Source organism: Drosophila subpulchrella, chromosome X (genome assembly GCF_014743375.2).
Source record: "Drosophila subpulchrella strain 33 F10 #4 breed RU33 chromosome X, RU_Dsub_v1.1 Primary Assembly, whole genome shotgun sequence".
In the NCBI taxonomy this organism is placed as follows: domain Eukaryota; kingdom Metazoa; phylum Arthropoda; class Insecta; order Diptera; family Drosophilidae; genus Drosophila; species Drosophila subpulchrella.
This window is the reverse complement of record NC_050613.1, coordinates 17,145,841-17,159,199: the sequence shown is the minus strand read 5'-3', so window position 1 is coordinate 17,159,199 and position 13,359 is coordinate 17,145,841. Positions and strand designations below refer to the sequence as shown.

Sequence of the window (13,359 nt, the reverse complement as noted above, 5' to 3'; positions counted from 1 at the left end):
TTTTGTCCCCGTTGTAATTCTTACGAGGGTGTTACAGAAATCCTTTTCTACGCAATTTGGTTGAAAGAGATTTCTGGGACACCCACGGTTGTTTTTCTTACCCAGTTTGAGCGATGTATCAATATTTTGCTGGATTGAATATATTAATTTATTAAAGGTTGAAGAGGGAAGATTCACAATTTTATTTATTTTTATGGTTATGCTTCATTTTAGAAAAAATTAAATTGTGCCAACATGAAATATTAATTAAAATGTCAAAATTCTATATTATTATTTTTGGTTTTAATTAATGGGAGTGGGCTTGTTTAAAGTTATTTAGCAAAAGAAATTGGAAATTTGTAGGTTAGGGTACAAGAAAATAAAACCACTCCGTACATAAAATCAGTATATTGTACAAACAAATTCTTTTCGCTGATTACACTCGAAACGCGAAATGTAGGTGGAGAAGTTTGCAATCCTGAAATTATTCGCCCGATCCAAAAATCAGGAATCGGTGAACTCTTTTTCTTTTTCCAAAGGTTTACAAAATGAATTATATTTGAAAATCCGAGTTCAAGTCCCCTTTAAATTTTGGCAGCGTTGCCAGATCTCTCTGCTATATAATAGCCATATTTAAAATGGTAGACAAAAAATCAATATACCATAAATTAAAAGCGCTGAAAACAATTTTTTTTTAATTTAAAGAAATAAAAAAAACTATATGCAAATTAAAATATTTTAAAATAAGGTGCATTTTAAAAATGTAGCTTTGTATGCCTCCCAGTTTTTTTTTAGTTTTCACTTGAAGTGGGCAAAAAAATGGGAAGAGAAATAATAGCTTTTTAGTTTCAATTTTATTTATCTATCAGTAGCAAAATGTGTGTACAATGACAATGGTAATTTAGAGTGAACGTATGATTTAGACTGAATTTTGATCTCCGACAAATATTTTAACTACATTTTAAATCATAAATAAAAAAATAGACTATTCGGAAAGCATAAATGCAACACGAAGTTCCATTTGCGCACATCGAATGATTTCAACAGGAGAAAGATCCGCACCAGATGGAGCTAATGGTCCATTCGCTCATCCGGAATACTCACCGTTTTCGACGATATTATGGAATTAATAATATAATTTCATCTTCAAATTCAGCAAGTCGATTAGTAATATATCTGTATATATTTAATTTGAATTATGGATAAAAAAAGAATCATATTTGGAGAATGTAGTCACCACATACATAATTTAAAATTATCGTTATGATTAAATAGACGCACGTAATGAGTTCTATTTTTTTCTTTTTTGGTGCAGTACTGCACTTATATGCAATCATTTTGGGATTTCAATTGGGTATTTTTTAAGGTTCATCCTTTGCGGGTCATAATTTTATAGTTGCCTCTTACTAGGACCGATTGATAGTATTTGACTAAGTAGTTAATCAAATCATATTGGGGTGCATTCGATTAGACGATCCATTTATGCTAGTTTATTTTGTTCACTCGCGAACAAGCAAGGTCAAAATTGTGAAACGTAATCAATAATGGAGAGAGTACGTTATTATTTCATCCTCATATGTATGCTCCAGTGTCTAAAAACGTCGGCGTCCCCATGGGACATTATTTCCTCCGCCATTATTTCCGCGTTGATTGCCGCCTTGGTTCATATTGTTAACCCCAAATTCAAAAGCGAAGGAGTCCTATTCAAGCAATGAAATACAATTGTTCAATTGAGTGTTGCATTAGCCAGGTGGAACCCAATTTAAAAAGGGGGGGGAAAATGTTATCAAAAATATGAGCCCACTGATAAAAATTAAATATCTATATCGGTGGCCCACCATACACCCCATAAATAACCATATATGTATCCCCAAAACGGATTAATCGATTTCCCCTCTATCTATTTAGTATGTAAAAATAAATAATGGATTTTACTTTGTGTACCATCACGGTAAGCCCAACAATTTAGTATTGATACTTTCGAATGTGATGATTCATAAGGCAAAATTAAAATGCATACATACAAAAATAGAATTAATACCCCCACAAAGTCCTAAATGCATCCCAGTTTTTATAAAAATAATATATACATTTGGATATATACAGAATGGCTGATGAAAGCCGCTACCAGAAAGTATTAATAACTCTTTTCTATTGAAGTAATCTGCTTATATTTTTTTTTTAGATTCAAAACGATTGGCTAGTTTATTTAAAAATATTTTTGTTGATTAGAGTCCAAAAGTTTCTGTTCAAAGAGAACATAGGGCAACGTTTCGCCATGATCCGTAATACATAATAATCCAAAATAAGAAGCATGTTTAAACCAGCGGTCAGCAGCGGGAAAAGCTCTGCTCAGCCTCTGCCGGCACACGTACAGCGTACATTAGCAGTTGTCACACACATTGATAAGCTTCCCCTTGAATGTTACTCACAAAATAAAAGACAAAATGTCATTGTCATCAGTCATCGCAAACCGTAAAGCACAATTTAAACTTATTTGCAGACTTTCTGGCATAAATAGTTTTCCCCAGACCCACAGATATTTCAAGAACTTTACTTCCTTGAAGGAAGAGTTTTCTGCACAGAATTATTCACCATACGGTGTGGTATTTACAAGACGTTGCAATTCCACACATAGCCCAATCTATTGTGGATGAATTGCTACAAAAAGTTGCACCCCAGGTTTTAAGATTTAAAAAAATACCCCACAAAGCACCTGTGGTCCCCAGGTCGCCTGACCTCTTTTCATAAAATACAGAAAACTAAAGCAATCCATTTGGCCTGGATATGCCCAACTGATTATTCTTTAACATAAATAAAAAAGAATTAATTCCATAGACTAAAAAAAGTTATTTGAGTTTCTTAAAGTAGCAATATTCATCAGCCACCCTGTATATATGAAAGAGAAGAGCGGCAGCCCCCTAAATTGTATTAGTTATTTGCACTATTCAGTTGAAATTAATAGGTAATGCATTCCCGGCTTCATAATCTTGATTTACAGAAGGTGTATTTGTTTATAGCGCTCGAGAATTCGCTCGCGCTTTAATAAAAATAATCTTTTATAGAGATTGAAACTAATTGTAGCCCATGCTATATTATTTAAATCTCTTCGTACCCAAAAATTCCAATACAGGTGAGATTATCTTGTAAGTGTTTTTTGAAAACAGACCAGAATAATTGCCAGAGAAATGTAATCATTCTCTATTCTTTTGTATGAATCATATGTATTGGGTTACGCTTTTATGAGAGCGATAGACAGAAGGCTCTACCACTAATCTGGTGGCTATTAAAGATCTGGTGAGGCTGTAGTTAGGACTTGAACATACCTGTGCATTCGGACCAGCATTGTTTCCAATCATAGTGGAATTGTTGTTGTTATTGCCTATTGTATGGTGATTGAAATGATGATCAGAATGGGGATCGGAACTAGGAATGACATTTGATTTCCCTCCTACCTCTGAAAACTTCAAATGGTGAATTGCTGTTGCCCCCGAAGTTGTCGAAATTAGAGTTGTTGCCGCCGCCGCCGCCGTTGCCACCACCGCCGCCAAATCCTTCCTGCAGATCGAGCATCGAATTTAGCTGCTGCGCCTGCTGAAACAGTTTGTCCTGCTGCCGGCGCAGAATGTCCTCCTCCTGGCGATTCATGTTGCTCTGCAAATCGCCCTGATGCCGTCGCATTGTCTCCTCCTCGCGCTTGCGCATCTCCTCGGCCTGCTTCTCGCGCAGCTCCCATTCCAACTTCTTGCGCTCATTGTCCACTTCGCGCTTCCTCAACTCTGGAAAAGAAGCAGATGCGTTTATTAGAGAAGTACAAATGGATTTGCTATCATTTCTGATATTATGTATGTTCATTAGGTAATTTAATTTGAATTCCCAAAGCACAACATTGTTTAAAATGTACTTTACCTATTGGTTTCATAGTTTAAATAAGCAAAATCTCATAAATATTAAAACCTTTCTCAAGATAAGAGATATACAACGTATGTATTGTAGAAGACGAATTACATTCATCCGGTGTTTTTATATATAAACAGAATATATATATTCTACATTCATGTTCATACTCATTTTAATTTAAAAGCCTAAATTGTTGTATAAACTAGAGAATTACAGTCGGTCTACAGCAGAGCTCGGATACATTGAGAAAGTTCATTTATTTAATTTGTTCTCATATTATGATTGATATAATTTCCTATTGAAAAACCCCAAATTCTTCTAATTTATCAAATGAAAGATGATTTAACAAAGGATGAAATAAATTATTTTCATTTTAGTTTCAGCCGCTGAAATTCTTTTTAAAAGGCTTACTTTAAATAGGGGCTCTAGTTATTTTAAACAATGATTAAGCTATTCTCTTTGAAGCCTAGCACTTACGCACTTCAATCAAAAAGCCTACGAAATTAATATGTTCGTTCAAAATTTGGTTTGAACGTTGCATTTCGTTGCCTTTTTGATTGAAGTGTATGGTTAAAAATATAAAATAAAAACTGAGAATGATGAAATGGCTTTTCCTAACCGAAAGTCCGATTTAATCGTGGCATACTCACCCTGGCGCAAAAGTTCAGTTTCCTGCTCATAGCGAGCGTACTCCATCTGAGCCTCCAACTTGTCCTCCTCCATTTTCAGCTCCCGTTTGAGGGCGTCCTGCTTGGTTTTGAACAAATTATGCAGCTGCTTCCAACGCGAACCGTACTCATGCTCAAACGAATTGAGATCGGCGAAGCGCGGACCAACGCCGCGCTCATGATTGAAATCGGGCATCTTCTTGTTGAACGCCTTCTCCGGCAGACCATCGGTGTCGTCGTTCACCTCCATCGGTTCGACCAGACACGGACGTAGGGATGCGGTCAGAAAGAAGCATTTCTCATTGCACAGTCGCAGACAGGCGCTGGCGGAAGACTTCTTGGCGAACTCCACAATACCCTCGCCCATGTGCTTGCCACGATCATCGACGGTGATGCTGGCCCGCTCGATGGGACCAAAGATCTCGAAGGACTTGTACAGCAGCTCGTTCGACACGAACGGTGTGAGATTGCTCACCCGCAAGATGGTCGCATTGGGGGCAAAACGCACACGCAACTGGCGACCTTTTCGCATCGATCCATCCAGGGCGCGCTTGGCCTTCTCGGCATTGGGATGGTAGTCAACCTTAAGGAATGTGAAGTTCTTGTCCAGATTCGAGAAGATCTCGCTGATCTCGCCGTACGGCTTGAACATCTCGCGCAGCTCATCGTCGGTGATGTCGTTAGTTAGATTGCCCACATACAGGCGATTGCGGCCAGAGAATTTGGTCTCGGTGGGCACTTCAATGGGTTCCAGTTCAAAGGTGGGTCCGGAAATGCTGCGCAATCGCTGGGAAATAAAGAAGTCCTCTCCGCCACGAGGACCACCGCCTCCGCCCATGTTGGAGCTGTTCATGCCACCAGGACCACCAGGGCGTTGACCCCGGTTCCTGTTGTCACGCTGCTGGTTCTGGGGTCCTCCGCCGCCGCCACCACCACCACCTCCGCCTTGGTTGTTACCCGCGTTGCGACCTCTGAAGCCTTGACCATTTCCTGGTCCGCCATGATATCCCTGACCTCCTTGATTTCCTTGTCCTCCATGATTTGCTTGTCCTCCTTGATTTCCTCCATGATTTCCTTGTCCTCCTTGATTGCCTCCATGATTTCCTTGTCCTCCTTGATTGCCTCCATGATTTCCTTGTCCTCCTTGGTTTCCTCCATGATTTCCTTGTCCTCCTTGATTTCCACCTTGATTGCCTTGACCTCCTCCTTGATTTCCTTGACCTCCTCCTCCACCTTGATGACCTTGACCTTGAACCTGATTTTGGCCTTGGTTTGGCCCTTGTCGCTGATTTTGGCTCTTGTTAGCATTCTGATTCGGTTGATTTTGGCTCGCAGCTGCTGTTGCCGGTTCATTTGTCTTGGCAGGCACATTTGCAACGGCCGCTTTTGGTGTTTCGTTGTTGGGCTTTTGCTATATTTGTATCATATAGTTGGATCAGTACAAAGATATTAACACGTAAGCCACATCAGCAGTAAAAATAACAACTTGTTTAGAGATACTAAACACAGAATCAGAAACCCAATGAAGAACCCAGTATCCCAAATTTGAAAATTCGAATACAGCCCCTTCCTAATTATAATAATAAATGAAACGTCGGATGTGAAATACATGTAAAATCCCTATATAAACATCGATTTTCCGAATTAATAAAACCATAAATAGATTATGGTTTTATAATAAATCTATGTTTATTCTAAAATCGCTGGAAATTGTATGCTTAAGAACTTGTTTTCAGACATAAAAGGTCTTTAAAGATCACTTTTTTGCATTACTGAAAAATAGAGAATGGAGGCTTTTCGAGTCTATATAAATTTATGATGATTAACCTTGTTAAAGTCAAGTTCAGACTTAAAAGGTATTTGAACAGGCCTCACTCACACAGAGTTTAAATAATTTATGAAACCTGCCTGGTAATCAATTGTTCAAACAAAAGTGAAATTAGTCCACAAGGATACTTACATATATGGCTATCACGCACGATTTTGATATGATGTATGTATGGTATCCCTACAGGACTATCTTCATATCATGCTTTAAGCTAAAATACTAACCTATCCCATTTTATCCTATCTTGTCCTATTTTTGTTTAAGTCTCTGTTGTTATTTTTGAAGCAAGCAAAATTGTTTTGATAGTTTCAAATATTTAATTTTTTTTTTGGTATTTAATTAATAATCTGTCCTTGGGACTATAACTAAATGTTATAATTAGTTCAAAATACCTTTTAAAGAGATATACTTTGTAAAGCCTTTTCATCGTTATCGAAACAACAGCAAGCGGTATCGATATGAGAAAGGAACGGCTAATGCACCAACAAATTCTATGTGCAATGTACATTACATTTATGTACATATGTATAGATGAATTATCAAATTCAAAATGTCGACACTTCCCTTTCTCCCAAAAAAAAAACGCCTTGACATATGTATGTGCATATGTGTATGCACCTGCATATTTGGCTACAACTGTTCATTTTGTATGTATTCAGTATGCACAAACATGTGTACGCACATATGTATGTACGTTAGAAAGCTAAAGAACTGAGCATTTGTACGTAAATAAATTTGCAAACAGTAATTTGTACGTATATACACACGTAAATGCGTATAGGATCTGTACCGTTTTCATTATTTACTGACGTGTGTGTATATACACACAAGTATGTATGTATACAGAACATTTGTAAGGCAATTAACCGACCGATAATCGAATCAAATATGACAATATCAAACAGACAAGAATAACTTATAACTTACATTCACATTGGCGGCTGGAAAAGTCCGGTTCTGATTTCCGCCACGATTTTGATTTTGGTTCTGATTGTTGCGATTCCGGTTGGCAGCGAAACCACCCTTGTTGCCAAAGTTCTTATTTTGATTGGGGGCATTACCACCGCCACCCGTTACAGCACCATTTTGGTTTTGGTTCTGGTTCTGATTTTGATTCTGGTTTTGGGCATTCGGTCCACCAAATCGAGCCTTTTTCTCCGCCGGACCTCCGTCGGCCGAATCATTTTGCTTGGGTGCATTGTGCTTGCCAATATTTTTATTCGGCTGCTGATTGCCCCGCTGCTGGCGTTGCGGCAACGGCGTGGTGTTATTATCCAGTTTCACCGCACTCTCCATTTTCAAGTGTATTTATGTATTTATCTCTAAGAAATATTGCCTTTTTTTTACAACTCGCACAACAGACCGCCCTCGAAATTGTACTTCCAAAAAAATTACTGCGAGGCGATTCGATTCCTCTAATCGAATTTGTCAGGGGTCGATAGAGCTGGAAATAACATCGGCAATGTATCGATACATCGATATGCCAAGAGGGCGCCACCAGGACGATTTTGGTCTGTGTGGAATGGAACAGACGCAGAGATGCGGGCTGGAGTGCGTCATTCATTTTCAAATGGAAAATACAAATATATTAAAAATAAAATAGTTCAACATATTAAATACTATACTTTTATACGTTTCTTATAAAAAAAACTTGATAATATAAAGTTATCATAATTAATTAAATTTTATAATATTTTGGCTTGTTAAATTTAATACCACAATCTCACTCAGAATAGATTTAAGAGACATCCAATACCTACCGATATTAGGTTAGCACAAATCTGGAATATATCTGAAAACAAGCTGTATAAATACCCGATTTTATATATGTATAACATCATTGAGAATTTTATTATTTTTAAATGAAAACTATAAACAACATTTAAATAAATAATTAATTATATATTACATTTTTACATTTTGTTTGTCATTTTATTTAATATTATGTCTTTGGCTTGTTCATAAAGCTGTTATTTTGTATACGGTCACGCTGATTTTCTGATTTTTATGTAGTAGGAAAGCCCTTTCTTGAGGTGAAACATCCTTGATTTGAAGACAATCTGAACAGAAAGAAACATCGTTATAAACTTGAATTATATGTGATCATTGATCACATTATTTTAAGGGGTACCTATATCATTGCATCCTTTTAAAACCCGCTTCATACACCCTTCAATCGGTAGACTCAAAATTTGTCTTCGTACAAACTCAAAAATGCTAAGAGTTGCAAAAGTAAGCGCCTTCAGCTTTAAAGATTAGAATATTAATATCAAGTTACATATTTTAGTAAAGATAAAACTTACAGCAGCAAAAACTATATAGTAGACGAGGGTAGTGGGAAATAAAAACAGAATGGCGGAGAAAAATATTGTTGCTAGATATAATTGGCGATTCATATAATTATGAGACTCAGTGCGACCTGAAATTAAATGTTAAAACGTATGTTGCTATTGTATAAATAAACTGTTGAATAAACTTACCTTTTAAAATATTGTACCGGTTCCCTCGAACCACTTGCCATAGCACCGAAAGTCCTTTTCTTTCCACATTGTAGAGCCTATTAAAATTTTTTTGATATTAAAATTTGAATTGTTAAAATATCTTCAAGTACAAACTTACACTTTGGTATAAATATAGAAGCAATGCGAATGTAACCCGATTATGGATATTAGGTCCACTAGTAGCGCTATCTGGAATGTAAGACCCAAGCATCCAAATGCTCCAATGGCCAAGAAAACTTGTCGCACTAAAGGTTCTATGAAATCTTTAAAAGTACAAAATACTTTTAGTAAAAATACATTTGGCAGTTAGACCAAACACTTACCCAAAAATGTCGACCACAATTCAATATGATATTTAAAGCAGTCGAGAAAGAAATTATTCAAATGTATATTTAGCTTGAGACCAATAGGACTGCCCTCCAAAACTTTTAAAAGGCTGTATAGTTCGTCAATAACGTACTAGGAAAATGGTAAAAATTAGTAAATTCAATAATATTCAATTTTAAATGACAGACTTACGTGGGATATTTGTATAAGAAAGTCTCCCGGCTGTGTCGCTAAGGAAAAGAGTATTAACATCAATATGATCCCCAATATTCTGTCAAGTGCTATATTTGCCGGACGAGATCTGTGGAGTTAAAGAAAGTAGTATCGATTAGGTGCAAATTTCTATTATAAAATTAATTACCGCTCATCATATGTCTTCTGCCACTCCTTGAAATGCTTGTAGATACTAGTATGAACCATTATGCTGTTGACAAACACATTTTCAACAATATATTTGAATATTGTTATTGGAGAGTCGGCGATGAGAGTTAGAACATACAGGACAGTCTTTTTGGCATGGTTCTTTGGGTTATTTTGAATCCCAACTGTGGATTGTGTCAGCCTGGACAGCTCGATAAAGTCGCAATCATTGCTATCGTATTCACCATATTCTATAGATCGGTTACTTACAGATTCCCCGCCAATAAACAGATTTCGTATCATTGGTTTTTCATAGAGAATAAGCTTTATGTGCTTGAGATATTCTGGGGTAATACCGGTGTAAACTAGGCTTATATTTGCCTGGCTGCTATTGTATGTGAAACACAGTCGCATATTGAACTTGAGATACTGATTTTGATCTGCATTGAAGTCCACGTTTAGAATAGAACCCAAGAAACGCATATTGCTGGAATCATGATTTATGGCCTTGTCGCGAAACTCCAAATCTAAGGCTTCCAGAACGTAATAAGCCACGACATTGTCTTCATTTATTTGCACTTGGCCGTACAAATCCGTGGGCTTCTTGAGGTAATAATAGTTGAATGGTAAATACACCTTAATGCTCATAATATAATCGTTTAAATGAAAACAACACCGGTATTTTTTTTACTCAAGCAAAACAAAACAATTCGAGCATGCTTGAGAAGGTGGTGCACAATTGCATGTGACGTCACAGTCTCTTTAAATGGAATGGAAGAAATGGAATAATAAAATTATTGTATGCCAAGTAAAGTTATGAACTTTTTTAATTTGAGTACTTTTATATAAAGAAGGGGATTGTAAATAATTTATATAAAAAATGTAATAAAGGTTATTAACTTGCGCCACCTCACAAATTAACACCATGTCGATATGACGATTATTTGAAAAAGCAACCGTTCGATAAACACCCAGCACCCTGGACTCGTTCCATCTCCAGTTTTCACGTGTTCTGTTTTATATCGTTTTATCGATATTATAAATCGACATTTTGTATTAATATACGCAATAGTGGGATACATTTTTCATCGGCATTTTATATAGTTAAAAATTGTTTTCGTTTAAAGGGGATATATATTTTAATTGAACACTACAATGGGATATGATGGTGAGTTCTGCACGAAGTGCGAGTAAATGGTTGGAGTGAATTCGATGCCCAAGTGTGCATAAATAGATGTATGTGGATACATACATACATATGTAAAACTGTATGATAAAAAGTAAAGAAATGGAAAATGTGCAATTAGATATGTATGTGCATATGTTTGATAAGGCAGAATCGCATGCTGACCTTTTTTGGTTTTTGATTTATTTGAAAATTACGTTTTTTATGAAGTTCTGGGTACAAAAATCTTCGGTTGTTGACCGGTTGTTTTTTTTTTTTTAGTACTACCCCATGCATACATACATACATATGCATGTACATATGCTAAACCAAAATGGACTCGGTTTTGTCTTGTTTTCATTAAATAAAGTGCATTTAATGAAATGTTTGAGTGGCAAACAATGTATTTTTGGTTATTTGCCGTGTGCTCTATCTTTTAGTTAGCTTGGAAAATACAGGCATATGTGTCTGCATGCTGATGTACATACATATGTGCGTGCATCAGTGTGTAGGCATCATTTTTGGGTTTCGAATTCATGGCGAATTTGCATTAAAATACCACATCATCATCATCATATCATTGCAGATCGTGAACGAGACCGCGAGAGACGCCGCCATCGTTCCCGATCCCGCGACCGCCATCGCGATCGCTCCAGGGATCGCCGCCATCATCGCAACTCGAGGCGCAAGCCCTCACTTTATTGGGATGTACCGCCACCGGGATTCGAGCACATCACCCCCATGCAGTACAAAGCCATGCAGGCGTCCGGACAAATCCCGGCCAGCGTTGTGCCGGATACGCCGCAAACGGCGGTGCCCGTGGTCGGTTCGACAATCACCCGTCAGGCGCGTCGCCTCTATGTCGGCAACATTCCGTTCGGCGTCACCGAGGAGGAAATGATGGAGTTCTTCAACCAACAGATGCATTTAGTTGGCCTCGCCCAGGCGGCCGGCAGTCCCGTCTTGGCCTGCCAAATCAATTTGGACAAGAACTTTGCCTTTCTCGAATTCCGGTCCATCGATGAGACCACCCAGGCAATGGCATTCGATGGCATCAATTTGAAGGGGCAGAGTTTAAAGATTAGGCGTCCGCATGATTACCAACCCATGCCGGGCATTACGGATACGCCGGCCATTAAGCCCGCTGTTGGTAGGTCCACTTATAAGCTAGATATCATCCAGAACCAAAGCCTAATCGAGTAACTTTAGTTTCCAGTGGAGTTATTTCGACAGTGGTACCCGATTCGCCACACAAAATCTTCATTGGAGGTCTGCCAAACTATCTAAATGACGACCAGGTTGGTTTGGAAGGGTTCTAAGATTCTGTATTGTTATTAACACATATGTTTTATCGCAGGTTAAGGAACTGCTTTTGTCGTTTGGCAAGCTTCGAGCATTTAACCTCGTTAAGGACGCTGCTACTGGTTTGAGCAAAGGGTATGCCTTCTGTGAATACGTGGATCTTAGCATCACCGATCAGGTAAGAAATATGATCTGTAATAGAAGAAAACTAAACATAGAAATCATCTTAATTGCTGACACTTCTTGAAAATATTGTAAATCTTCCAAAATAAAAGGGTTCTTTATCAGTATATTTAGTAATTTAATACCAAATTATGAGATCCTATATATTTATCATTTTAGATAATCGCAATTCAAGGTATTATAGTTCCTAAAATAGTTCAGAACTAGCTGGTTAATAACAAAAAAAGGAAGACAAAAAGGATTAATATTTAAAAACATTCAAAGTTAAGGCTTCTTAATTAATATAGATTTTTTCCGTTTGTGCAATTTATGAGATCCCTTATATTTATCATTATAGATAGTCAAGAAAGTAAACTAAATCGGTATTATAGTTCGGAACTAGCTATCTACTATGATTAATAACAAAAATAAAAGGAATAAATATTCTAATACTAGTATTTCGATATTTCCGGCATTAATAGTTGCTTTTGTATTATAATAATCATTTCCCCCTCTTATTTTCTCCTCCAATCCACAGTCAATTGCCGGCTTGAATGGAATGCAGCTGGGCGACAAGAAACTGATTGTCCAGCGAGCCAGCGTGGGCGCCAAGAATGCCCAGAACGCCGCCAACACCACGCAGTCCGTGATGCTGCAAGTGCCGGGCCTGTCGAATGTGGTTACCTCCGGTCCGCCCACCGAGGTGCTTTGCTTGCTCAACATGGTCACGCCGGATGAGCTGCGGGACGAGGAGGAGTACGAGGACATACTGGAGGACATCAAGGAGGAGTGTACGAAGTATGGCGTCGTGCGGAGCGTGGAGATACCGCGCCCCATCGAGGGCGTGGAAGTTCCGGGTTGCGGCAAGGTCTTTGTCGAATTCAACTCGGTTCTCGACTGTCAGAAGGCCCAGCAGGCCCTCACTGGAAGGAAATTCAGCGATCGCGTTGTAGTTACATCATATTTCGATCCTGACAAATACCATAGACGCGAATTCTAAATACAAGTAATTCATATTTCTCACATTCACCGATTGTCCAATAAATATCACACAATAAAAGTAACGATTTGACTACGAAAGTAAGCATCAACTAGAAAGAGATAGTCGTCTCGGGGAAAAAACCATAATAAATGGGTGTTGGTAACTGTACGAAAATCATAGGGGTA

The 13,359-nt window shown here is 37.8% G+C and overlaps 3 protein-coding genes across 4 annotated transcripts; 1 reads left to right on the top strand and 2 right to left on the bottom strand.

The window, feature by feature from the left end:
- Nucleotides 1-1,139: 1,139 nt before the first annotated feature.
- Nucleotides 1,140-7,788, bottom strand: LOC119555838 (protein no-on-transient A). The gene is made up of 5 exons (XM_037867466.1): nucleotides 7,303-7,788; nucleotides 4,530-5,958; nucleotides 3,435-3,758; nucleotides 3,306-3,361; nucleotides 1,140-1,679 (listed from the first exon to the last, which is right to left on the bottom strand). The coding sequence occupies exons 1-5, from the start codon at nucleotides 7,669-7,671 to the stop codon at nucleotides 1,572-1,574; spliced, it is 2,286 nt and encodes a 761-aa protein (XP_037723394.1). The 5' UTR covers nucleotides 7,672-7,788; the 3' UTR covers nucleotides 1,140-1,571.
- Nucleotides 7,789-8,277: 489 nt separating this feature from the next.
- LOC119556610 (phosphatidylinositol N-acetylglucosaminyltransferase subunit Q) lies at nucleotides 8,278-10,271 on the bottom strand. 2 transcript variants are annotated; one of them, XM_037868924.1, is made up of 9 exons: nucleotides 9,834-9,972; nucleotides 9,565-9,765; nucleotides 9,396-9,504; nucleotides 9,200-9,335; nucleotides 8,995-9,139; nucleotides 8,856-8,932; nucleotides 8,679-8,794; nucleotides 8,507-8,621; nucleotides 8,279-8,435 (listed from the first exon to the last, which is right to left on the bottom strand). In XM_037868924.1, the coding sequence occupies exons 2-9, from the start codon at nucleotides 9,621-9,623 to the stop codon at nucleotides 8,335-8,337; spliced, it is 858 nt and encodes a 285-aa protein (XP_037724852.1). In that variant the 5' UTR covers nucleotides 9,624-9,765; nucleotides 9,834-9,972; the 3' UTR covers nucleotides 8,279-8,334. The 2 variants fall into 2 exon arrangements, with proteins under 2 accessions (XP_037724851.1, XP_037724852.1); XM_037868923.1 differs by having other exon boundaries at nucleotides 8,278-8,435; nucleotides 9,565-10,271.
- Nucleotides 10,272-10,593: 322 nt separating this feature from the next.
- LOC119556089 (splicing factor U2AF 50 kDa subunit) lies at nucleotides 10,594-13,276 on the top strand. Its single transcript, XM_037867942.1, has 5 exons — nucleotides 10,594-10,731; nucleotides 11,315-11,878; nucleotides 11,938-12,026; nucleotides 12,086-12,208; nucleotides 12,731-13,276. The coding sequence occupies exons 1-5, from the start codon at nucleotides 10,719-10,721 to the stop codon at nucleotides 13,190-13,192; spliced, it is 1,251 nt and encodes a 416-aa protein (XP_037723870.1). The 5' UTR covers nucleotides 10,594-10,718; the 3' UTR covers nucleotides 13,193-13,276.
- The last annotated feature ends 83 nt before the right edge of the window (nucleotides 13,277-13,359 follow it).